General features: G+C 40.9%; 1 protein-coding gene across 1 annotated transcript in view; it reads right to left on the bottom strand.

The window, feature by feature from the left end:
* LOC126251849 (condensin complex subunit 3) overlaps positions 1-27,645 on the bottom strand; it is a 217,772-nt gene that overhangs the window by 55,958 nt on the left and 134,169 nt on the right. The window contains exons 13-15 of the mRNA XM_049952524.1: positions 26,710-26,815; positions 24,062-24,237; positions 9,503-9,620 (exon numbers count right to left, since the gene is read on the bottom strand). Of these exons, the coding sequence (XP_049808481.1) occupies positions 9,503-9,620; positions 24,062-24,237; positions 26,710-26,815 (400 nt within the window). The remainder of the gene's footprint in view (positions 1-9,502; positions 9,621-24,061; positions 24,238-26,709; positions 26,816-27,645) is intronic.

Below are 27,645 nucleotides of genomic sequence, written 5' to 3'. Positions count from 1 at the left end.
AAGATGTTAATGGGCATTGGCAAAAATTACTGAAACTACGGAAATGCTTAAGGGTGGAATATTGGAGAATTCAACATGCCTTTAAGCTAAAACTGAAAGACTAAATGGGGTGTAAATTATGCTTTTTGAAATACAATGTAATGAGCAAAGAAGAAAGTAGTGTTGCTGAAATAGCAAGCTTTCTTCTGTTAAACAGCTAAATTTTACCCAAACATTTCTGACATTGTGGTGTTACTGGTGGTATAGTTGAAAGGATAAGAAGATAGGAAGAATGGGGAATTAGTAGAAATAAACAGTGGTAGGTTTTATAGGGGGATGGGTACAGGAACTGACACAGGATAGGGTAACAGGACTGAAGTGATGGCAGGCAGAAAGATGTGAGTGAAGGCTGCTGCTCTGTTGTGTGTGTGTGTGTGTGTGGCGGGGGGGGGGGGGGGGGGGGGGGAGACAGGAATGAGGACAAACAAAAAGTGAGAGAGTAAGAGAAAAGAGAAAGGGATAATCAGACTGAACACCGACTGATGCTTATGTCTACACAGAATGCTGGAGAATGATTGCTGACCTTAGGATTTCTTTGTGTGTATGAAAAAAATTACCACATCACAGCTACCAAATTTTTTTTATTTTGCGTACCAGTTTCAGAGCATTATAGCTCCATTTCCAATGCAAACAATAGATTCCACACTTATTTGGAGTTGTACACCTCATACACTAACACCACATCAGAGCACTGTCCCTCTCGAAATCATCAGGAAGGCAATTGCACTCTTGATTGATGGCACATCATGATTAAAGTACAGACAAGAAAGAAAATAGAGAAACAAAATCATGACTGTTGTTGTTGTTGTGGTCTTCAGTCCTGAGACTGGTTTGATGCAGCTCTCCATGCTACTCTATCCTGTGCAAGCTTCTTCATCTCCCAGTACCTACTGCAACCTACATCCTTCTGAATCTGCTTAATGTATTGATCTCTTGGTCTCCCTCTACGATTTTTACCCTCCACGCTGCCCTCCAATGCTAAATTTGTGATCCCTTGATGCCTCAAAACATGTCCTACCAACCGATCCCTTCTTCTAGTCAAGTTGTGCCACAAACTTCTCCTCTCCCCAATCCTATTCAATACCTCCTCATTAGTTACGTGATCTACCCACCTTATCTTCAGCATTTTTCTGTAGCACCACATTTCGAAAGCTTCTATTCTCTTCTTGTCCAAACTGGTTATCGTCCATGTTTCACTTCCGTACATGGCTATACTCCATACAAATACTTTCAGAAATGACTTCCTGACACTTAAATCTATACTAGATGTTAACAAATTTCTCTTCTTCAGAAACGATTTCCTTGCCATTGCCAGTCTACATTTTATATCCTCTCTACTTCGACCATCATCAGTTATTTTACTCCCTAAATAGCAAAACTCCTTTACTACTTTCAGTCTCTCATTTCCTAATCTAATCCCCTCAGCATCACCCGATTTAATTTGACTACATTCCATTATCCTCGTTTTGCTTTTGTTGATGTTCATCTTATATCCTCCTTTCAAGACACTGTCCATTCCGTTCAACTGCTCTTCCAAGTCCTTTGCTGTCTCTGACAGAATTACAATGTCATCGGCGAACCTCAAAGTTTTTACTTCTTCTCCATGAATTTTAATACCTACTCCGAATTTTTCTTTTGTTTCCTTTACTGCTTGCTCAATATACAAATTGAATAACATCGGGGAGAGGCTACAACCCTGTCTCACTCCTTTCCCAACCACTGCTTCCCTTTCATGCCCCTCGACTTTTATAACTGCCATCTGGTTTCTGTACAAATAGTAAATAGCCTTTCGCTCCTTGTATTTTACCCCTGCCACCTTCAGAATTTGAAAGAGAGTATTCCAGTCAACATTGTCAAAAGCTTTCTCTAAGTCTACAAATGCTACAAATGTAGGTTTGCCTTTTCTTAATCTTTCTTCTAAGATAAGCCGTAAGGTTAGTATTGCCTCACGTGTTCCAACATTTCTACGGAATCCAAACTGATCTTCCCCCGAGGTCCGCTTCTACCAGTTTTTCCATTCGTCTGTAAAGAATTCGTGTTAGTATTTTGCAGCTGTGACTTATTAAACCGATAGTTCGGTAATTTTCACATCTGTCAACACCTGCTTTCTTTGGGATTGGAATTATTATATTCTTCTTGAAGTCTGTGGGTATTTCGCCTGTCTCATACATCTTGCTCACCAGATGGTAGAGTTTTGTCATGACTGGCTCTCCCAAGGCCATCAGTAGTTCTAATGGAATGTTGTCTACTCCCGGGGCCTTGTTTCGACTCAGGTCTTTCAGTCCTCTGTCAAACTCTTCACGCAGTATCTTATCTCCCATTTCATCTTCATCTACATCCTCTTCCATTTCCATAATATTGTCCTCAAGTACATCGCCCTTGTATAAACTCTCTATATACTCCTTCCACCTTTCTGCCTTCCCTTCTTTGCTTAGAACTGGGTTGCCATCTGAGCTCTTGATATTCATATAAGTGGTTCTCTTCTCTCCAAAGGTCTCTTTAATTTTCCTGTAGGCAGTATCTATCTTACCCCTAGTGAGACAAGCCTCTACATCCTTACATTTGTCCTCTAGCCATCCCTGCTTAGCCATTTTGCACTTCCTGTCGATCTCATTTTTGAGACGTTTGTATTCCTTTTTGCCTGTTTCATTTACTGCATTTTTATATTTTCTCCTTTCATCAATTAAATTCAATATTTCTTCTGTTACCCAAGGATTTCTATTAGCCCTCGTCTTTTTACCTACTTGATCGTCTGCTGCCTTCACTACTTCATGCCTCAGAGCTACCCATTATTCTTCTACTGTATTTCTTTCCCCCATTCCTGTCAATTGTTCCCTTATGCTCTCCCTCAAACTCTCTACAACCTCTGGTTCTTTCAGTTTATCCAGGTCCCAACTCCTTAAATTCCCACCTTTTTGCAGTTTCTTCAGTTTCAATCTGCAGTTCATAACCAATAGATTATGGTCAGAATCCACATCTGCCCCTGGAAATGTCTTACAATTTACAACCTGGTTCCTAAATCTCTGTCTTACCATTATATATTCTATCTGATACCTTCTAGTATCTCCAGGAGTCTTCCATGTATACAACCTTCTTGTATGATTCTTGAACCAAGTGTCAGCTATGATTAAGTTATGCTCTGTGCAAAATTCTACGAGACGGCTTCCTCTTTCATTTCTCTCCCCCAATCCATATTCACCCACTATGTTTCCTTCTCTCCCTTTTCCTACTCTCGAATTCCAGTCACCCATGACTATTAAATTTTCGTCTCCCCCTCACTATCTGAATAATTTCTTTTATCTCATCATACATTTCATCAATCTCTTCTTCATCTGCGGAGCTAGTTGGCATATAAACTCGTACCACTGTGGTAGGCGTGGGCTTTGTGTCCATCTTGGCCTCAATAATGCGTTCACGATGCTGTTTGTAGTAGCTAACCCACATTCCTACTTTTTTATTCATTATTAAACCTACTCCTGCATTACCCCTATTTGATTTTGTATTTACAACCCTTTATTCACCTGACCAGAAGTCAGGTTCCTCCTGCCACCGAACTTCATTAATTCCCACTATATCTAACTTTAACCTATCCATTTCCCTTTTTAAATTTTCTAACCTACCTGCCCGATTAAGTGATATGACATCCACGCTCCGATCCGTAGAAGGCCAGTTTTCTTTCTCCCCATTACGATGTCCTCCTGAGTAACCCTGCCTGGAAATCCGAATGGGGGACTATTTCACCCTCGGAATATTTTACCCAAGAGGACGCCATCATCATTTAATCATACAGTAAAGCTGCATGTCCTCGGGAAAAATTATGGCTGTAGTTTCCCCTTGCTTTCAGCCGTTCGCAGTACCAGCACAGCAAGGCCGTTTTGGTTAATGTTACAAGGCCAGATCAGTCAATCATCCAGACTGTTGCCCCTGCAACTACGGAAAAGGCTGCTGCCCCTCTTCAGGAACCACATGTTTGTCTGGCCTCTCAACAGATACCCCTCCGTTGTGGTTGCACCTACGGTACGGCCATCTGTATCGCTGAGACACGCAAGCCTCCCCACCAACAGCAAGGTCCATGGTTCATGGGGGAAGAAATCATGACTATTTGGAAAAATTTTCAAGACAGATCTCACGTGAACATTATCTGTTATTCAAAAAACAAAGATGATGTGACTTACCAAACGAAAGCGCTGGCACGTCGATAGACGCACAAACAAACACAAACATACACACAAAATTCAAGCTTTCGCAACAAACTGTTGCCTCATCAGGAAAGAGGGAAGGAGAGGGAAAGACGAAAAGATAAGGTTTCCGAAACTAACTTTACAATGTGGCTGAAACTGAAAGTTTAAAGCAGGGCTTAACAACTGGCTGGTTTTGAGCGCGAGTACTCACGTCTGCTCAGGCACGTGCTCGCGAGCAGGTGCAAGGTCGCGGAGTAATGAGGGAGGCGAAATGCGCGCGCACGTTTGAATGTGATCTCGCGTTCTTAGCAGATTTAACTAGCCATCTGAATGCTTTGAACATTTTACTACAAGGTAAAGATCTGCTAATTACTCATTTCATAGATCGAATACGAGCTTTTAAAATGAAATTGACACTTTGGGTGAGTCAGCTGGAAACAGGAAACCTAGCTCATTTTCCTAAATTATCATCCATGCAAGATGTTCACAAAGACTGAACGTTATTCACATAGTTTAGTTGATCAGCGCTTTCAAAATCTGACAGCACTAGACAGTGATTTTGATCTGTTCTCTCCATATTCAGCGAATATTTGAGAGATTCGTCCTGAGCTGCAGCAAGAAACTATTGACCTGCAGTGTGACAGAGAATACAGAGACAAATTTCAGAACAAGAAAAACATTTTGGAATTCTACAGACACTTCCCTCACGATAGATTTCCTCGTTTGCACAAACTGGCGGCTACAATAATATCAATGTTCGGTTCCACGTATGTTTGTGAACAACTGTTCTCTGCAATGAAATGTAACAAGACGCGCCTGAGAAACGCATTGTCTGATTGAAATTTAAACTGCACGCTGCGCCTAAAATGCACAAGAACAATTACTCCGAACATAGACGCAATTGTAAAGGGCAAAAAGTACAAGATAACCGAGAATCCCACACTTCAGTGACACCTTTTATTGTGTAACAGTTCACAAATTAATGCGAATGTAGAGGCATACACTAAGCTAATAAAATTATGTGGCATGTGTACATTCTCCTTTATTTGTTTCATTTGTCGCAGTAATAATTCGTGAGTGATATCCCTGCAGGTGGCCGCGGATTTACATCGACTGGCGGCAGCTGTTGTGTGCCCCACGTGACTCTCCCCACTCTCCGCTCTGGTCCGGTAGTGGGGGTAGCGTGCTCGCGCTGCTCCGTGCTCGCGCCTTGCTGCTCACAGCTTGCTCCACGAGCACGTATGTTGTGAAGCCCTGGTTTAAAGTCTACGTCTACTTACTGTCAGTTCTGGATTCTGGCAGAAAGAGACGGACTTTTAAAATGAGAACCTTTCAAAAGCTGAGGTTTGTCCATTGAGCAAAGAAGATATTTATGTTAGGAATTAGTACCAGAGACATGAAAACATCCAAATGGATCAGGGAACAGACTGAGGTAAGAGAGATAATTGTGACTAATAATAATAACGACAATAACAACAATAAAGGCATAGTGGGCATGTCCCTAGGTGAATGGATTGTAAATGAACAAAGGAAATGCTTTGCTGGGGTCCAATAGACAAGAAAAGATTAAGAAGATGACAAGACAGGTGCTGCACTAGTCCACAGAAAATATCAAGGTGAAATCTGTGTAATTTAATTCTTCAAGAAAGTACCAGTGTATTTAACTAGTACTCACTGTAGTGAGCAGGGACCCAGTGTAGAAGCAAACTGGTTCCTCAACTTATTCTGACAGGGTTTGGCATACTGCACTAACTTGTTGGAACATTCCTTAGGATGACAAAATGACACAGTAGAATTGTCCACCTTGGAGACATTCAGTGCCTAGTTGCCAGTGCTCTACTCTATTATGACTCCATAGAATTGCTGCCTACTATAATGCATGGGTTGTTCGTCTCCTCAAACCCAGTACTAGTTTCCCTGTATTCCGGAGATGAGTACTTCCATTTCAACGTAACCTCTCATCCCACTGCCCATGACAACAACTTAACAACCACCACACCCCTGTTTCTCACAGGACAAAAGTTTGTAGTTTACTTAGATATATTTTTATTTAGCATGGTTTACACTTCCACTTTGGCATTTACTTCCCTTATTTCCCTAATTTTTTCCCATTTTTCATGATTCGATCAATAAATTTTCCCTGACCCTCAATGCTTACAACACACGTTTAGTAACTTTCTAAAGAGAATTTTTTTTTTAATCTAATGGTTGAATACTACAGTGAAATTACCATAAATCTTGTGCAGTAGCTTAGCTTAAAAACACACTGTTAAAATACTTATTTTAAGTTAATTAGAAAAGCAGGGAGCAAGACCATAATTTTTAATGTACTTTAACTTTGTTGCACACATTCTGAACTGACAAGCAAAAATTATCTGGAAATATGTTTGAATGAATCTCTAACATCAGAATACGAGGTCAATGAAAACTTATTATGTACTCACTAAGCAGCAGCAGGAGAAAAAAAAACACACACACACAAAAAGTTTTGAAGCCAGTGGCTGCTCATCCTTGCAGAAGCATTGAATGGTATGGAAGAGGGATGAAAGAAAAGAGCTGGCAAGGATAAGGAAATGATGAGAGTCAAAGAAAAGTCTGCCCCTTCCTCTTCCTCTTACAGGAACCAAAAGCAATGATGAAAGGAAGATTAAGATTTAATATCCTGTTGATGGAACAGTTATTAGAGCCCAGGCTCAGACAGAACAAAGGGCCAGCCTAGTTTCTCATTGCCTTAAGCAATTTTCGGAAAAAAAGGGAAACTTAAAATGAGATGGCCAGAGGGGGAATTTGACCTCCACTCCTACAGAACACAAGTCCAGTGCCTTAACCACTGGCCACTTCACTCAGTAGAAAGTAAAGAAAACACACAGGAGAAGCAAAGGCCTCGTATTTCTCTTTATCGTGTTGTCTCACTGACATATTTGCCTTATTTATCCAGGCACAGTTCACTGTTCCCATACATTTCATCATTGAACACATGAAACTATAATAAATCCAGTTCTTTGTTGTAAATGGAAAAGAAACTTAGTGTAAGCCCTTCTATAATGGACTATGAGCTAACACTAAATCTAGCAGTACATGAGCCCAGAGCAGCTATGGAGGCTGATGCAGGACCTATTCTACACAAAGAGGGGGAGAAAATACACGTGACAGCTGAAGGCATCCTAGCGCATGCGCGCGCCACACACACACACACACACACACACACACACACACACACACAATTTTTTTGACCTTAAGGATATAAGAAACAGATCTTTTAATGGGTTTCTAAAAGCTAAATTTCATTGTGCAATCTGCTACAGTGTTACAATCCACATTTTTAACCGAACAAAATATGTTTTGTGAAGAAAACTGCATTATTACAAGGCTAGAGATAAATACTTGACCTATTAATCAATTTTAATGCAACTGCAGACACAATCATACAAACAAAAGAAAGACCAGTAATGAATACTTACATATTTTACAATAAGAAAACCACACTATTGTCTTTGTTGATGCAGATGACGAAGTCTACCAGATTTATAACGAAAGGCTCCATAATTGTGTCCCTACCAATTTCTCTGTTGTAATCTTCAGCCTGCATTTTCTCTGCATGTCTTACACAAGCTGCCCATGAAGAGGTTGAGATGTTGTCTATTGCCTCATGTGTAAGACATTCAACATTCGCAATTTTACATGTATTTTTCTTTTCTGAAATGTGTTTCACCTGAGCCCATATCAGCCTGACAATGGTATGGAGTTAATCTAACAATACAGTGTCCATGCTGCTTTGCAATTTCATTTATCTCCAACTCTATATCTAAGGTTGTGGGCACTGACAAGAACTTGCAATGCTGCTCAGATATATGATGAAGTATGAGGTATTTCATTAGAGGACAACACTGTAATAATATCAGACTTTTTGAAATTCCTAGTTGGAGCTTTCTTCACTTGCACTGAGTGGACGCTCACATTATCCATGACAATAACCGAACACATAGGATGCACAGCAACAACTGTTTTTAAACCACCATTAGAAGACACTGAACATCATTTCAGAAAGGTGATTTTCAGAATTCTTAGCCTGCTTACTCTGGGGAATGAAGCCAGTTTTTGCTGATCCAGCATGAGGCATTGTAATTCCAGTACTATTACCAACTGGAACTTTGAGTCCATTACACCCACCTCTTAATTTCCAGCATATTGCCCGAGTGGATTTCAATGATGAAAATTTCACCTACATAATGAATTCAAGATGTGCCAACTTTACGCTCTTGTGCATCGTTTTCAAAAACACAGTCCATGCACCTAAAACATTGCTACATTCAATTAGTAATTTCTCCTCATCATTCACTTTATAATACCTGAACTGTATGGGTTTCAGTACCCTCAACATGGTCCATTTGCTTCTGTTAAAATTTTGAGCTTCTTCCATACAAAAACTAATTTTTCTGCTGTTGAATATTTGCATCTAGCACACATGCTGAGCACTATGCAGCACGAAATGTTTTTCGTGAAATTTTCTAGGTCGCGCAATTCTTTTTTGTGGTTGCATTGCTTGTCTGATGACTTGGAAACAGCTGAGCCACAGTCTTGCACAGACATTCTAGCTTCACTTGGTATCCTCTGAATGGTCTTCAAACCAATATGACAAGCTGCTTCTTCAAGCTTGGATTTAACAGAAGACTATCTTTTAAAGTACCAATACACACAGAACACTATTCCTCTGGCTTGCTAGTATTGCACTTGTCATTATTGCTTACCATCACTCATAATGAACACTATGAGAAAGTAATCACTCAGCACTGTAATAAACAGCAAGCTTTACAAACACAGTACGAACTGCACAGAACAAAGCCCAGAACGTCATCAAATGGTTCAAATGGCTCTGGGCACTATGGGACTTAACATCTATGGTCATCAGTCCCCTAAAACTTAGAACTACTTAAACCTAACTAACCTAAGGACATCACACAACACCCAGCCATCACGAGGCAGAGAAAATCCCTGACCCCCGCCGGGAATCGAACCTGGGAACCCGGGCGTGGGAAGCGAGAACGCTACCGCACGACCACGAGATGCGGGCAGGACGTCATCGATGTACAACTGACACACTTCTACATGCTTCTGCAAATCTGACCTTGACCTGCCCTTTTAACTGCTTTGGACTCTACTAATGCCTCAGACCAAGCCCTAATTCCCATAAAACCAAATTCACCACGGACTTAATTTTTATTAATTAATATGGACAATGGGCAAAGAAACAAACAGCAACCAGACTTAAAATAGGAACATACCAGTGACAGGATTAAACCACACCAAGAGAAGGTGAGTTAGAATCCTGCTAGATGCTATTCTGCCCGTGAGCAGAAGCTTGCATAAACCTTCCGCTATAACTCTGCGTACTTCTCCAACCTGAAAAATTTTCAGTCACATCTATTAATACCAATGTCATCTGATACTACACACAGCAATTAAAAAATAAACAAGATGAACTCTCAGAACTGCTACAGACAATGGTAAAAATTCTATAAAGAATGTTAAATTCAATGCTGACATCCAAACAATAATCATGACAATGACACTGTTCTACAACTGTAATTTTTCTCATATGGAAATGAGTGTTTACAAAGGTTTTCATGTGAGAAATTCAAATTTGAAATCAGAAATTCGCTAGCAGGCATAGTTTTTTTGTTATATGAGGATATATGGGTAATTTAACTGAAACTTTTTAGGTATGCTAAGGTAGGTGAAATTTGTTTTGTAACTGTCGGCAATAATCAATTTGGTATTTCACTTTCAATTTTTAAATGTTTCCATACCTGCTGCCTATAGAATTATGTCAGTATGCAAGTCACTGTTACACTAATGTTTATTGTTTAAAATTGAGTCTTAAACTGTCTTATTTAACTGATGGAAACATTTCTTCTGTGAGTAAATACTGATATTTAAACTATATTACATATATAGCTGTAGTATATAAAAATGTACAACTGTGCATATTTCTCTGTGAAATGAAGATCTTCAGATAAAGAAGCAGACTAGACAGATTTTAATACACAGAGCATGTGAAATGATAAGATTATCCTGACTTTCTTATTGGATGACACGAGTAGTTTATATTAATTTATATTTAATATTATTTCTTTGTTTCTACGATCCAGCTAATAGAAATAGTTTCACAAACACATACCTTTCCTCTAGAAAATTCCTCCTCACACAACCTGTAGCCTGATAGTTTCTGCTTTATCTGCAGAGAGTTCATGTTTGCCAGGCATAGGAAGAAGATTTTGCTCATTGTAAAGGAAGCCCAAAAACATTATTTGGTAATGGAACTTCCAAATCAAGAGGACATTTGTTGCGCAACTTGTTATGCTAAACTGATAAATTGGTGGAAAGGTAACTGCACAATGTTAGCAGTACCAATGGTATGGAGGGAACGGAAGGATCACATAAGTGTTACACCAGCATGAATGGCCATCGCCAAAACAGTTGCCAAGAATAAAGTTGATCACCAGGTGGCACAACATGCAGCTGAGCAAACATGATCAATTTCAATGGCCTCTTCTCATCCCAGGCCATCTGGATCCTTCCCTGCACCACCAGCTTCTCTGAATTATGCAGATGGAAATTATCCTTACAACGCATCCTCTACTCCAGTAATCGTCCTGCTCTCAATCTCAGGTAATCCACAGTTTCTGCAATCCTCATCCAATAGTTTCTCCTTTCTTTATCCTGTCACACCCTCTCAATTCACGTTCTCACATGGCCTTCAGCATGCATCACTGCCCACTGTCCCCCACAATACATCACATACCAGCCTCCACCCCAACCTCCCTCATTCCTTGCTGACAAACCAACTGCTTCCTTCCAAGCCACTAACCACCAATCCCCAAGCCAACTCCCTGCCTCCCACCTCCCCTCCCTCTACCCATTTCATCCAACACTACCCCACCACTGCAACTAGTATGCCTGCCAAGAAACAAGGCATTGCAACTTAGTCTGTGTTTTCTGCGTGTATTTCACTCTAGCTCGTCAAAGGATAACTCTGAAAGCTAGCAAGTTTTTTTCTTTTTTTTTGTGTGCCTATCGACAACTCGACACTTTTGCTTCTCAGTGAGTGGTCTCCTTTAATTCAAAATTATTTACTTTCTACAAGAACTTTCCTACAACATTTATACCGCCTAGTGGCTCTCTTCCTTGTAAACCTCATGTTGTCCCTACTTTGCTACTATCCTTGATCTACATCCCCTCTTTCTCTATCCTGTATTGTCTGTCTGCATCTTTTTCTACCTTCTCCCACGCGCCTTTGTTGCGCACACACGCGCTTCGCTGGTGCCAACCAGTGTGATTGTGTGTGACTTCTGTGACTTCCTACAGCAAAGGCCGTGGCAGTTATGAATGTGACACACGCTGTTCTATGTACCACCCATCCACAACTAACCACTACATGTAACCATTGAATCCCCACCACTCCCTACTCATATTTTGCTCCCACCAGAATTTTACATCTTTCCTTTCTCCTGCATGTGACAATAACTTACACATGGTCAAATATCCTCAGACCACAAAAGCCTCTTATCTCCCCCAGCACAATTTTTTCCATCCTTTTCACTTTTCAGCTCACACTATATTATCCGGGTCTCCTTATAACACTAACACTTTCTCTTGCCCATTTCCTGGTGTCATTTCCCGTTTTCTAACACCATCCCTGTGCTAATGAACCGATTTCTGCACCAGTTCAGAAAAGTATCCCTTTCCCTAGCCAAAATCCAGTCTCACACCCTGTTCCTTAAATGCTGTCTAAAAAAATTTCCACGTGGGAAAAATATATCTAAAAACAAAGATGATGTGATTTACCGAACGAAAGCGCTGGCAGGTCGATAGACACACAAACACAAAATTCAAGCTTTCGCAACAAACTGTTGCCTCATCAGGAAAGAGGGAAGGAGAGGGAAAGACGAAAGGATGTGGGTTTTAGGGAGAGGGTAAGGAGTCATTCCAATCCCGGGAGCGGAAAGACTTACCTTAGGGGGAAAAGAGCACGGGTATACACTCGTGCGCACACACACACACATATCCATCCACACATATACAGACACAAGCAGACATATTTGAAGACCAAGTGTAAAATGAGGCTGAAATGAAAATAAAAATAAAAATATATGGGGAGAGATAAAGGTGAACTGGAAAGTAACTGGAGATCTGGTGTGAAAAAAGGCGAGAAGGTGTTGGTTACAGCTGGGCTATGTTGGACTTGGGTTGGTAGACAACGATGTGCACAAAGGTTAGGTGGTTGTGTTGCCGCAAAAACACGTTAAAGGACGGAGAAATTCGGGTTCAAATATGTCTGCTTGTGTCTGTATATGTGTGGATGGATATGTGTGTGTATGCGAGTGTATACCTGTCCTTTTTTCCCCCTAAGGTAAGTCTTTCCGCTCCCGGGATTGGAATGACTCCTTACCCTCTCCCTAAAACCCACATCCTTTCGTCTTTCCCTCTCCTTCCCTCTTTCCTGATGAGGCAACAGTTTGTTGCGAAAGCTTGAATTTTGTGTGTGTGTTTGTGTGTCTATTGACCTGCCAGCGCTTTCGTTCGGTAAGTCACATCATCTTTGTTTTTATATATGTATATAAATAAATAAAAACAAAGATGATGTGACTTACCAAATGAAAGTGCTGGCAGGTCGACAGACACACAAACATACACACAAAATTCAAGCTTTCCCAACAAACTGTTGCCTCATCAGGAAAGAGGGGAAGGAGAGGGAAAGACGAAAGGATGTGGGTTTTAAGGGAGAGGGTAAAGAGTCATTCCAATCCCGGGAGCGGAAAGACTTACCTTAGGGGGAAAAAAGGACAGGTATACACTCGCATACACACACATATCCATCCACACATATACAGACACAAGCAGACATATTCCCGGGATTGGAATGACTCCTTACCCTCTCCCTTAAAACCCACATCCTTTCGTCTTTCCCTCTCCTTCCCCTCTTTCCTGATGAGGCAACAGTTTGTTGCGAAAGCTTGAATTTTGTGTGTATGTTTGTGTTCGTCTGTGTGTCTGTCGACCTGCCCGCACTTTCATTTGCTAAGTCACATATATATATATAATCAATGTCCTTTTTCTGGATCTCAACCCTCCTTTCACAATTACCTTTGGCTTTTCAGATTATGTCAGTCCTATCCCTCACAAATGAGGTACTGCAGAAACACCTCTTCATGGCACTGGCACCCCAGAACCACCTCTACTCCCCCACAAGATACTATTACTGTACTACACAACATCTTTGAAATAGAAAGCCTTGCACTCCAACATCTAGCAGTTCCTGAGACAACCTGCATATATTGTCCAACTTGTTGACATCCAATTCCAACTATGTGGCACCATTATCCATCAACATCCATCTTACCTACAGTGAACTCACTCATCAGTCCTCCATAGCAGCTAGACCTCTTCAATTTACACACCTTCAAAACTGCCTCCTGACACTCCAAAAAACCCAAAACCCTGGGAAAGCCAAAACAAGTGTTAAACTTTCCATCAAAAACATCAGAAGTTTCAGTTCTACCCAAAGGCCTCATGTTCAGCTCTACATTCAGGTTTAATAATGTTGGACTTGTCAAAGACCTCGTCTCCTTCTCCCATTCCCTACAGTGATGTCAATTCTTTGTGACCAATCTCTCAAACTAAAGCCAACCTAATCCCAACACTGAACCTTGCCTCTCACAGTTCAACCATCCAACTGTGATCCTCCCCCTCCTACCACCTACTCACCCACTGGTCACCTTCCAGAAATTCCTTATCTGCAGCCTGGTTTCACCATCCTTTTTCAGTCCAATCCTAAGAACACAAATCTTTCAGCAGAAGAAAGGACAGCTATACACAGGTTGAAAACAGATTCTGACCTAATCATCCTTCCTGCAGAATAAAGCTCCACCACTGTCATGATGAGCCACAGTGACTACTTGATGGAAGGCCTCCACCAACTGTCTGACTCCTCCACTTACAAGCTCTCCCAGTGCGGTCCCATGGCAGAAGTCCAACATAACCACCAGTCTCTACTAAAACCCCTGAACCTTCCCAGAACCTCTTTCCTCAGTACATATCCCTTCTCACCCCAGTACCCACCTTTTACATGCTCCCTAAAATCCAGAAACCCAAAGATCCTGCAAAAACCATTGTAGCTGGCTACTGTATTCCCACTGAAAGAATTTGTGCTCTTGTTGAATAACTCCCTCTACCAGTTGACCCCAACCTGGCTTCTCACATCAAAGATACTAACCACTCACTTCACCAACACACCAACATCCCTCATGCCCTTGGCCTTGCCACTGTCTAACACTACCTCTACCAATGTCCTTCAGACTTCAAACTCACCATCTCATTCCTTAAAGACCTTACTGGGTATGTCCTGACTCAAAACTACTTTTCCTTTGAAGGATAGGCATACAAACAAATACATGGCACAGCCATGGGCATCCACAGGGCAATTCCCTAAGCCAATCTGTTTATGGGTCAACTAGAGGAATCCTTCCTAGTCTTCCAAACCTCTCAACCCCTAGTCTGCTAATTGATCTGGACTTAGGTCCAAGACATTCTATCCTCTCTCCTTCATAATCTCAGTACCTTCTCTCTCATCCGTTACACCTGGTCCTCCTCTATCCAATATGCCACCTTCCTGGATGTTGAGCTCTACCTCCCTGGTGTGTTTAATGTGACACAGATATGGATGGAGCCATCAACCACCAACAGTACCTACATTTTGACAGCTCTCATTCTTTCTGCACAAAATAATCCCTTCCATACAGCCTGGCCAAATAGGAACAGTGTATCTGTAGTAACAAGTACTTCCTTTCTAAATATTCTGAGTGTCTCACAAAGGCCTTCACAAATATCCCCAGAAATAGTCTGCAAACAGAATTCCTGTAGCAATTCCCCCACACACTCCCAATCCTCCCACCAACACCAAAAGCTAGTCACAAAGGAGCACCCCATCTGTCACCCAATAACACACCAAACATGAACAACTTAACCACAATCTCCATCAGGTCTGATTACACATCTTCATGTCCTGATATGAGGGTCATCCTACCCAAGATCCATCCCACCCTCCAAAGCTTATGTTCCATTGTCCACCCAACCTCATCATCATCCTAATCCATACCATAACATACTAGTTTATGCCTAAGCAAAACCCCTTGCCACAGGGATCATGTCGCTGTGGAAGACCTGCCAATCCACCCACCCAGCACTTGCTATTCCAGTCCTGTCACAGGTTTATTCTACCCTGTCAAAAGCTGGGCCACCTGTGAAAGCAGTCGTGCCATATACCAGCTTTGCTGCAATCATTGCACAGTTTATTACATTGGATGACTATCAACCAGCTGGCCCATCATGATAGATGGCCACCGCCAAACTGTTGCCAAGAGCAATGTGGATCATCCTGTGGCACAACATGCAGTTGAACATACAATGCTCGATTTCAATGCTGGTTTTGGAGAAGAAAAATATCTCCCATAAATAATCAACATGGGTCCCCAAACACAGAAAACAAAACCCAGTTTACTATGTTTACCCATGAAAGTCAAAGCAAAGTAGACAACAGTGCTCTTATTGCTATGTTACTTGACTTCAGGAAGACATTCTATACAGTCTAGCACAGCAGTTTAGTGAACAAAATGAAAGTTTAAAAAGTACTGCACGAGCTTTGTAACTGGATACAGAACTTCCTAGCAATTGGAACTCAACATACTCTTTTTAACAGGGCAAACTCAATGGTTGTGAATGTAATTTTGGGAGTGCCCCAAGTTAGTGCTGTAGGGCCCTTGCTTTAAGATGATCCATTTGAGATGTCTGAAAGGTGAAAGACTACATAAAAGAAACTATCCAAACTTATTGCCTGTTAATAGTACATAAATGTATAGGTTAGTCTGGAGTTTCTTTCACAGCAGATTAGCACGCAACATGTCCACTACTGTGAATACGGCACACCGTCATGCCTCCCATCAAGGTAGAGCCTTGTGGCGAGCAGCATTTCTGGTGTCATTTGTCGAAAGGCCCCTGTATGTTCCTCCATTGATGGGCCAGATTCTGTGGTCTTTGTTAACATGACACAGCCTCACATAAAAATTGTAGGCGTTAGGTTGGAGCTGTTAGGAGGCCATGAGACAGGTCCACCACAGCCGCACCAGCGACCATAGAACATCTGGTTTAATTGTTCTCCCTATATGAGGGCCCAATGCGGTGGAGAGCACTCCTGTTCATAGATAATGATGTCCAGTATCCCGCCTTCCCGTAACTGAGGGACCACATACTGCTCAATCATTTCAAGGTTACACACAGCACAAATGGTCTTTTCCGCAAGAAAGAAAGAGCTGATAATGCTGTAATGACACCTGAAAGCTCACTCATTCTCTAGAAGACTCAAATATTTTACAAACCATATGACACACTGAGTGCATAGTTTTAGTATAACAACAATTTTCACTTAACAATTGAGACACATTGAACACACTAACTCATGCTGCCCCCATACAGTATCTTTCTGTTTCTCACATCTGGTATTTGTGCTGTAAATTATGCACAGCTGGCTTGCCTCAGATAGTGTGGTCACTCACTGTTAACTACCATCATTTCCAAGTACATTACAGAAAATTGCTCAGAGATACACACATTAACTTACTAAATATAATGTTATACTTTTCCAATATCTGAAGTGGATCACCCTGTATATTAATCACACAGTGAATAATGTCGACAGCTCTGTGAGGCTGTTCATGGAAGAACTGTTGTCCATAGGAAGGCTTAATACCACAAGACTATAGTGAAATGTAGGAAGGTTTGCTGAGGATCAATGACTGGTGTACGGACTGTCAATAGCCTCTGAATGTAAATATGTTTAACATCTTTCACTTGTGTAGGTCAAGAAATTTTATAATGTTTGATTACATTATTGATAATAAATTGCTGGACACCATAACAACCTAACATGACCTAGGAGTAAATCTCCACAACAACCTACAGTGGAATGATCACATAAAATTAGTTGCAGGTAGAGCAGATTTAGGATGTGAAGAAAACATAATTCACCAGTGAAACATATGGATCATGAAACACTTTTTCAACCGATTCTGGAATACTGATCATCAGACTGAGACAATTGGTTGGACTAACTGGGGAGGGGGAGAGAAAGGGGGAGGGGGAGAGAGAGAGAGAGAGAGAGAGAGAGAGAGAGAGAGAGAGAGAGAGAGAGAGAGAGAGAGAGAGAGAGAGAGAGAGAGAGAGAGAGAGGGGGGGGGGGGGAGGGGGAGGGGGAGAGAGAGAGATGGGGGGGAGGGGGAGGGGGGAGGGAGAGAGAGAGAGAGAGAGAGAGAGAGAGAGAGAGAGAGAGAGAGGGAGAGAGGGAGAGGGAGAGAGGGAGAGAGGGAGAGAGGGAGAGAGGGAGAGAGGGAGAGAGGGAGAGAGGGAGAGAGGGAGAGAGGGAGAGAGGGAGAGAGGGAGAGAGAAGGGGGTTCAACGAAGAGTATTGCTCTTTGCCAAAAGCTCATTTAGTAAGCATGAGAGCCGTAGGTACCAATTCAACCAAATCCAATGGCAGATGCAACAAGAGAGCTGCCATACATACTAGATAGGTTTACTGTTTGAATTTTGAGAGCACACATTCCAAGAAAAGACGGGCAAAGTATTAATTCCTCCCAAATACATCTCATGAAATAACCACAACCGACAAAAATCAGAGAAATTAAAACCAAGCACCATTCAGGATATGAGCATGAAAGGGGGACTACAGTAGCTGTACCAAAAGTACCATTCCACAACACACTTTAAAGTGAATTGCAGAGTATAAAGTTGCTAGGTACACAGTTTCTAAATCTGAGAAGGATTAATCTGCTCTCCCCCTTAGGGCTGGTGTCTGACAATCTGGTGAGGTATCTATGTTTCAAAATCAAGTAACAAATTAGGTAAATTGAAGATGGAGGGGTAAAAATGAAAGGAAAAGGCTGGGATTTCAACCCGAGATCTCATGTTTTCTGGGAAATGTTTTTAACAGTACACCATCTGGGCATGGTGTTTATTGTAACTGAGCAGTCTATCTTGGTACGCCTCTGACCAGTCCACATTCCCGAGTGCCACCTACCCACAGTCCCTCTCCTGGTCCTCCACACTTGCAACTTTGAGATTCCCTCAGGGGGTTGGAACTATTTGTGCACCTGCACTGAAGGAGGTGGATTCATGGCTCAATGAGGTGAATCAATTATCTAAATGCCTGGCGTCTGTTCTTTTCGACAGGTTCGGAAGAACAGACATCACGTATTCATACAAGTGAGGAATAATATGTCAGCCCATCTACTATGAATGATAAAGGCACTTAATAAGCCTGTGTGAGATTACAATATATTGTCTGCACTAGAACAACACGTCAGCTAATGTATTGTATTTATTGTTGATGTCAAACTAATGTTACCACAAAGAAAAGTAACACAGACTTTCCAGAAACTCCATTTATTAACTTCTGTAATTTAGACCTAAAAATGATTTTAAAGGTTAAAATGTAATTATACAAATCATCCACAGAATTATTAACCATTTATGTGAGCAAGTGGAATGCACAGAAAGAAATAAAGATAGACTTACAGCTTGAGAAATTAACCACCTGTCACCTGTTTACAGCATGTAGTATTTCCCAACCTGACTGTATAAGATGCGCGGTAATAAGAGAAAGGGCAGAGTCCCATTATAAGACTGCGAGAAGAGAAAAAAGATAGCTTGGATGGTTAGGAAATGTCAAAAGAATGGAAGAAGGCAGATAACCGAAGGAGTATTCTCATGGCAACCTCCTGGAAGAAAAAGAAGAGGAGGACCTTACAAAGGTTGGCTAAGGGATGAACAGGAAGAGATGGAAAGAGGAGACACAAAAGAGAATGTGGAAGAACTGCCAGATCAAGACATCTGGCGACGACAGCTGTAGATCCCTGTGGCAGGAAGAAGTGTTACAAGTACCTCCAAGCAGCACTGGCAAATATATTACAACACTTATATGCCAGACCTCAGATTTCAGGAATTATATCATGTACATATAAGCCAATTTCGGACATACAGTTATTATGGTAGTGTGTGTGTGTGTGTGTGTGTGTGTGTGTGTGTGTTGGGGTTTATGGGCACTCAACATCGAGGTCATCAGCGCCCTGACACACATGAAAAGGAACGAATGTGGGGAGACCTAATAAAACTGAAAAAACACACTCAAAGAAAGCAGAAAAAGAGGGAAAATACTACATAAGTATGTAAAACCTAAGGAAAGGGAAAACATAGCAACAAGAATGACACAGGAAATTGTCATTGGCTGGCCACTTACATAAAATATGGGCGAGCTTGTCACACAGTGAGCAAATTAAAATCCTCTCCCTAAAATCTTTGTAAAAACATTTGACATGGCACAGAACTTTAAAACTTTAACCACATTCGTCCGAGTATTGCCTAAAAGAGTTGGCAGGTCCGCTGGCAAGTCAGCCGCGGCCCGCTGGTCAGAAAATAAAACGCAATCCAGTAAAACGTGGCGCACAGTAACCTGGACGCCGCAAGCACCACACAATGGAGGGTCTTCTCGCCGGAGCAGGAAGCCATGCGTCATAGGGCTGTGGCCTATTCGAAGCCGAGTGAGGAGAACCTCGTCCCGTCGATGGGGCTGAAAGGAAGTACACCACACACGCGTTGTGGGCTTGACTAGACGGAGCTTATTGTCAGTCACTTCCAGCCACTCATCCTCCCACCGACACATGACTCGGGAGCTCATCAGCGAGGTGAGTGCGTGCAAGGGGATAGCACACTGAGATATGTGTGGATCAAGACACGCCTCCTTGGCTGCGAGATCTGCCCTTTCATTCCCAGCAATGCCGACATGCCCCGGAACCCAGCAGAAAGCTACAACCTTCCCCAGTCGCTGTAGTCGGAGGAGGGCATCCTGGATGGTCTGGACTACTTTATCTGCCGGATATAAATGGTGCAATGATTGAAGGGCACTGAGTGAATCGGAACAGACAAGAAATTTAGGAGAGGAAGAACGTCTCATCTGCTCCAGCGCCCGCAAGATCGCAGACATTATGGTAGCTTTACATGGAATGTCCTTGAAACTACTTCATATGTTAAAACAGAAACTAACAAGGACCTATAACAGGGTGCGTGGTTTTAACCTGTCAGGATGTTCCACAACTGCCCATACTGTACTGTAGGAATTACCCCTCTGAAATACCATTTCTTGCAGAGTTGTTAATCGAATAGGGTATGCATTAGAGAGTTTACGTCAAGTCTGGAAAGTAAGAGAGGCTCTGGTAGAATTTAAGCTATGGGTCATGAGTCACCACTTCTGGTGGTAAGAGCACTGCCCACAATACCCAAGCTCCTAGACCCAGGTCCTAGTCCTGGTCTGACACATTGCCAGTCCGAAATTTTGAAAACAGATTGGTCTTAATTCTGTTGGATGCACACTGTCTGTACCTAACACTAGAACCCTTTTAACTGCTGAACACTGTAAAGAAGATTCTCACTTTTACGAGCCCCACTATTCTGGAAATCTGCCTAACCCAGAGTTAAAAAAATACCGATCTTTTAAATCTTAAAAACAGGAGAAATTAAAAAGAGATTCATGAAAAAATGTACATTTATTTTTATTATTATACAAAGAACTTAAAGAGAGACTTACATAGTACCTAACCTTGATGAAAACTCCTGAAACAATATTGGAATGGAACCTGGTTACTTACAGCACAGTACATACAGTCCACGTCAGCTCCATTTATACAGTTATGTCAAATCATTTTTAATCACTGCTGAACATAAAAAATAACCAATTTACACACACTTGAGAAGCAACGTCAGTCATTTCTTTTCTGACAAAAAGCACTCAATTGACCTGAGGATGCAATGTTCCACCATCTTGCATGAACATAATATTATTTAGTGTTGATGAAGTGTGCTCTTAGAAGTAATGTATGGCAAGGTCAAGGGTATTTTCCACATCTGTGTGTGGTACGAGTTCAAATTGAGCGTTCACATCCTTGCTTTCCTCCAAGTCAGTCAGAGCTGATGAGCCCTACACCATTGCTACAATGTCTTTGTCTCTGTACTCCTGATGGTCACTGTCATCAACAGCAGTCCACTCCTCAACGCAGCTTTCTTGTGTCTGCACAGCCAGGGATTTTCCTGACTAAAGGAAGGAGGTCACAACCTTTCACTAATGTAAAAATGGTTTCAAGAAATTCCCATATAGGCCAAAGATTTTCCCATAATTTTTGTAATGTGCCTTTAGTGGTGTTCTCATGCTTCAGCCAATCAGTAAATCACATCTTTTATTGTAATTTCCTTAAGATTTTACAGGATTGTGATTTCTTCTTCTTCTTCTTCTTCTTCAAGTAAGATGTGTAACAGCCTGCAACACACCATGGTCCATAGGCTGGAGAACTGAAGTTACATTCGGTGGCAGAAAAATGTTTTAATGTCTCCACATAAAGTTTCGTTTCTTGTGGGTGAGATGAAACATTATCTATAAACTGAAGAGCACGATTAGGCAATCCATTTTCTCTACTGAACACAGTCATTTTAGGGACAAATTGGTGCTTGAACCATTCCTTGAACAAGTTGCGCTTCATCCATGCATTTTTTAAATTATTATAATACAAAGGAAGTGAGATGGTGATAATGTTTTTGAACGCTTGTGGTTTTGCCAATTTGCCTCTTACCATCAGCGGAAGTTAGTTTGTTGCTGAGGTGTTGCTGCATTCTAAGACAGACATTGATTGTCCATTTTAAACCCTGGGGCAGAATTCTCTTCTTGTGAAGCAAGACTTTCAGTACACAAAGCTTTATAATTCAATCCAGTTCCATCCATATTATGAACTTGCTGAGGTGAGCAGTTTTGAGAAGAAACAAGGTCTTTAAATTCTTTTAGGTAATTGGCAGCTGCTTCGCTATCAACTGACAGCTTCTCCACAGCAATCTTGAGCTGTCTAGTACCGAGTCTTTTCTTTCAACATCCAAAAAACCACATCTAGCTGAAAATGATGGGTCACCAGCCATAAGCTTGTTCAGTTGAAGTACCTTTTCTTTCACCAAAGGTCCAGACATAGACGTTTCCCTTCTGTCTTTCTTGAGTGAACCACAAGAATAAGGCATTGTCAAGTTTTCATATGAAGATAAAGTCTTGTTTTTGCCATTTTTCGAGAGATATTTCACTTGAAGTAGAACAAGACTGCTAAATTTTAACTATTTTTTCCAGTCACTAATCACTGACTTTTTGACAACATTTTTGAGTGATAATTTAGTAGCATTTTCTCCCTTGTCCAGTCTTTTTAACACTTCAAGATTTTGTTTTAAAGTACACAAAAAATGACTTCGTTTACTTGCCATGTTTAATGTTTAACAGCTGACTTCAAAATAATGTGTTTGGAATGCAGGAGGGAGAGTGACAGGTTGTGCACCTGCATTGTGAGTTGTTGAAGGTCACTAGCATATGACCCTGCATTTATTTTATACCTTAACAAGTCAATATGTTGATATTATTCATAAAATCTGTCTATCCCGAAATCCCACTAAACCAAACAGTGTTTGGTCCCAATTAGTTCGGAACAACAGGATTCTACTGTAGTCAGTACTCATTACACGCTTCCTGTAAGATAACATTTCAGAAACATGCTTCTTTTAGCCAAGCATTAAAAAAGTATATTAGATCATTGTTATCATGTTCAATCAAGCCTTTTCTCTATACTATTTTATACTCTTACATAAAGTGCAAGTTTCAGTTGTACCTGTTGGAAACTTCAGAATGCATTTAGTGTTATTCACAAGGGAACCTCCCCATCGCACCCCCCTCAGATTTAGATATAAGTTGGCACACTGGATAGGCCTTGAAAAACTGAACACAGATCAATCGAGAAAACAGGAAGAAGTTGTGTGGAACTACGAAAAAATAAGCAAAATATACAAACTGAGTAGTCCATGCGTAAGATAGGCAGCTGTGGAACGAGAGGTCCTTGGTTCAAGTCTTCCACCCAGTGAAAAGTTTAATTTCTTTATTATCGCAAAGTTATGATCTGTCCGTTTGTTCATTGGCGTCTCTGTTCACTGTAATAAGTTTAGTGTCTGTGTTTTGCGACCGCACCGGTAAACTGTGCGATTAGTAGACGAAAGGACATGCCTCTCCACTGGGAACCGAAAACATTTGATCGCAAAGTCATAGGTCAACCGATTCCTCCACAGGAAAACGCGTCTGGTATATTCTATACGACACTGGTGACGGCATGTGCGTCACATGACAGGAATACGTTGTCGACCCACCTAACTTGTACACTTGGCGAATGGGTAAAAAGATTCTTCTACCTTACCCGATTTCGGTTTTCTTGTGCATGTGATAATCACTCCCAAAACAGTGATGAAAACATACGAGTTTGTCACATAAACTGAAAATAAAAAAGTAAACTTTTCACTGGAGGGAAGACTTGAACCAAGGACCTCTCGTCCCGCACCTGCTCACGCTAACCACGGGACCACGGCGCTCCCGAGTTCACCTTAGCCTTGATGTTGCCTGTCTTGCGCATGGACTACTCAGTTTGTATATTTTGCTTATTTTTTCATAGTTCCACACAACTTCTTCCTGTTTTCTCGATTGATCTGTGTTCAGTTTTTCAAGGCCTATCCACTGTGCCAACTTATAACTAAATCTGAGAGGGGTGCGATGGGGAGGTTCACTTGTCAGATATTGCAAAGCCTATTTATTTGTGGAAAATATAGTTTATTTCATCCCAGATTTTGAAGCAATCTTTGTCAGTTATTTTACTGCAACACTATTTGTTACTTACTGTGCTGTTCAGCAAACTGCATAACTTTGAGAGCAAGCTGCGACAGGATTCATTACCAATTATAAAATCTCCACTGGATACAGCTGCTGCAGTAGTATCGAGAATACTTGTGCTGTCTAAAACTGAAGTGTTCGTCTTGAAAGCTCCTCTTTTAACTGTCTTCAATCTGACGTCAGCTAGAAATTATAATTTTTAAATTGTAATTAAAATTTAACAGACAATATACTGCTGTGCCAAACATCACAAACCAGTCATTAAATTACTAGAAAAAAAAGCATATAAAAAAATGCAACCCTGTGACTGCAGAGATAATTGTGAATAGAAAAGGTAATGGTATATTCTGTACATCTAGACTACGAGGGCTATTCAGACAGTAGGGAACGTTTCCATCTGATGCTGCTAGGCATGTGCCGATTGCATATATTTTGGTATGCGCGCGCTCGGCAGCTCAGTCAGCATCCATCCGTGACAGCGGGAACGTCTGTGTGTGTGTGTGTGTGTGTGTGTGTGTGTGTGTGTGTGTAGTTTTTTCAATATTCGAATTTGTGCAATCGAAAATGCCACCAATTGTGAGGTGTGATCTGTGACATGATTTTTGTTGGCAGAAAATCAAAAACCTATAGAAATTTATCGTGAACTGTGTGAAGTGTAAGGAAACAATGCAATGAGTGAATGTTCCATCTGGAAATCGTGCATTTAGTTTAAAAATGGCCGAACCAACATTCATGATGAAGAGAAGAGTGGATGCCCGAGCAATGCGACTGATGATTTTATTGCTAAAGGTGATGAAACAATTCGTGAAAACTGTCGCTTCACAATAATGGAGCTTTTGCTTTCTTTTCCACAAGTTTCACGGACTTTGTTGTTTGAAACTGTCACTCAAAAGCTGGGCTACCACAAATTTTGTGCATGATGGGTACCCAAAATGCTTACAGAACATCATAAATAATAGCGAATGGGGGCAACGTTGACATTTCTGGAGGCCTACCACAAACATGGTGATTCATTACTGGATTGCATCATAACCAGTGACAAAACTTGGGTGAAACATGTCAATTGCGAGACAAAATTACAGTCCATGGAGTGAAGGCACACAAGGTCCCCCCAAAAAACAAGAAAATATTTGCAAACCTAGTCAGCAAGGAAGTTGATGGCGACAGTGTTTTGGGATAGGCAAGGTGTGCTTCTTATTGATTTTCTGGAACCTGGAGCAACCCTAAATTCTGCCCGGTACTGTCAAACTTTGCACAGCCTTAGAAGAGCAGTCCAAACCAAACGCCGAGAAAGACGACGTCGAAAATTTTGTTTTTGCACAAAAATGTCCAACCTCACATGGCAAACCACACTAAAGAACACCTTAATTCATTCAAATGGGGAAATTTTCCCTCGTCCACCCTACAGCCCCAATCTTGCATCAAGCGACTTCCACTTGTTCCCCAAGATGATGAACTGGCTTGCAACGCAGCACTTTGATGACAACGCAGAACTCCAGGCGGGTGTGACTCACTGGCTGAAGTCTCAGGCGGCAGAATTTTACAACGAAGGTCTTTCGAAGCTTGTCCACCGATATGATACGTGTTCGGTGACTACATGGAAAAGTAGTACGTCAATCACTTTTTCAGATTTATATAATAAAATGCATTTCTTGTACTTATTTTTTTTTTATTTTAAATGCCAAAACGTTCCCTCTTTCTGAATAGCCCTCGTATTTATGAACTATACAAAAACCAAAAGAAAACACTAAATGATAGTGGATATCAGAATGTAGTCTGTTTATTCACTTTTCTTCCATTTGTAGTCAAAGATTACAATTTTCATACTGCAGCAAACCAACCAGCCACTAACAATATCAAATTTTCTGCCAGTGCTGGGATTTTGCTGGTAACCTGTGACTGTCACACTGGCCTCAGTCAAAACAAATCACTTGTAATTAATGTTGGCCTCCATAAATGAACGTTTTTAAGTTGGCAGTGCAAATACTGCCAATAATGCTTCTAATTTGTAACTGGATGTCATGAAGTAAAACCTTGTCATATAGGCAATAAAACAAGATTTACAATACAATATTAATGATTATTTTATACTACGCAGCTCCTATAGAAAATGCTTATCTGTGCATTGGAACAACAGAGGCTTGGAATGCCTTCTGTAGCCCCAGCACCTATATTCTCAGGCAAATATATTATGAATGAGTAACAAAGCAAGTTTTTGTTTAACTTTAATTTCAAAAATTTCTGATTTCCTGTCATATTTGTAAGCCACATTCCAGATTCATTACAAACATACAGGATACCATTCTGTGATTTAGATAAGGTACTAAATCTAATAACTCACTGGGTTTACTTGCTTTCAACTGTAATGCAACTGAAAATTAACATCAGTTGCATTACAAATGAGTCAAATAAACCTAATGTCCTATAGCAAGCAACTATGAGTATGCAAAGCAGGACTTGTATAGCAGCTACCCAATTCTGAGAAACAAGTAGAAAAAGACTTAACCATAAGAGTTTTCAAGACAATGATCAAATTACAACAGATAATAATTTCAGTATATGCCATATCGAAAGTAATAAAAGCCAACAACAGATTTCTCAATTTCATTAACTATAATGGAAATTAGTCTATTTTTGATATAATAAATTTCTTACCTATCTCTGTATCCACTTGGAAAGTATTTATTCCATGTACAACGAACAAATCAAAAATGGCTTTGATGACTGTTAGGTAGATTTCTTCATTTTCCTGAACCTCCAACTGTTAAAAAATGCATTTAAAAGCCTTCCATTCAAATTAAATATTTTATACAAGCCAATCTTCTTTTACTTATCTCAAAAACATAATTTAAAAATGTCATTAACTGAACTTTTGTGTGTATATTACCACAGTGCTCGATTTATTATTATTATTATTATTATTATTATTATTAATATAAGTGGAGCAGTGATTTTAATCGAACAAAGATTAAGTAGAAATTTTCAGTGACTGATAAGAGAGCCAGCTGGGTATTCAGATGGAATGCTTTAAGGAAATTACAGAAAGTCCACGTCAGTATGGCAACAAATGGGTCTGAGCTCTTGTGGAATGCAAGTAAGCAATACAGGGTGATTCAAAAAGAATACCACAATTTTAGGAATTTAAAACTCTGCAACGACAAAAGGCAGAGCTAAGCACTATCTGTCGGCGAATTAAGGGAGCTATAAAGTTTCTATTAGTTGTACATTTGTTCGCTTGAGGCGCTGTTGACTAGGCGTCAGCGTCAGTTGATGCTAAGATGGCGACCGCTCAACAGAAAGCTTTTTGTGTTATTGAGTACGGCAGAAGTGAATCGACGACAGTTGTTCAGCGTGCATTTCGAACGAAGTATGGTGTTAAACCTCCTGATAGTGGTGTATTAAACGTTGGTATAAACAGTTTACAGAGAATGGGTGTTTGTGCAAAGGGAAAAGTTCTGGACGGCCGAGAACGAGTGATGAAAATGTAGCATGCATCCAGCAAGCATTTGTTCGCAGCCCAGGAAAATCGACTCGCAGAGCTAGCAGAGAGCTGCAAATTCCACAATCAACTGTATGGAGAGTCCTACGAAA

This window comes from Schistocerca nitens, chromosome 4 (genome assembly GCF_023898315.1).
Source record: "Schistocerca nitens isolate TAMUIC-IGC-003100 chromosome 4, iqSchNite1.1, whole genome shotgun sequence".
NCBI classification, from domain to species: domain Eukaryota; kingdom Metazoa; phylum Arthropoda; class Insecta; order Orthoptera; family Acrididae; genus Schistocerca; species Schistocerca nitens.
The sequence above is the reverse complement of the archived record's forward strand: the minus strand, read 5'-3'. Positions and strand labels throughout refer to the sequence as shown.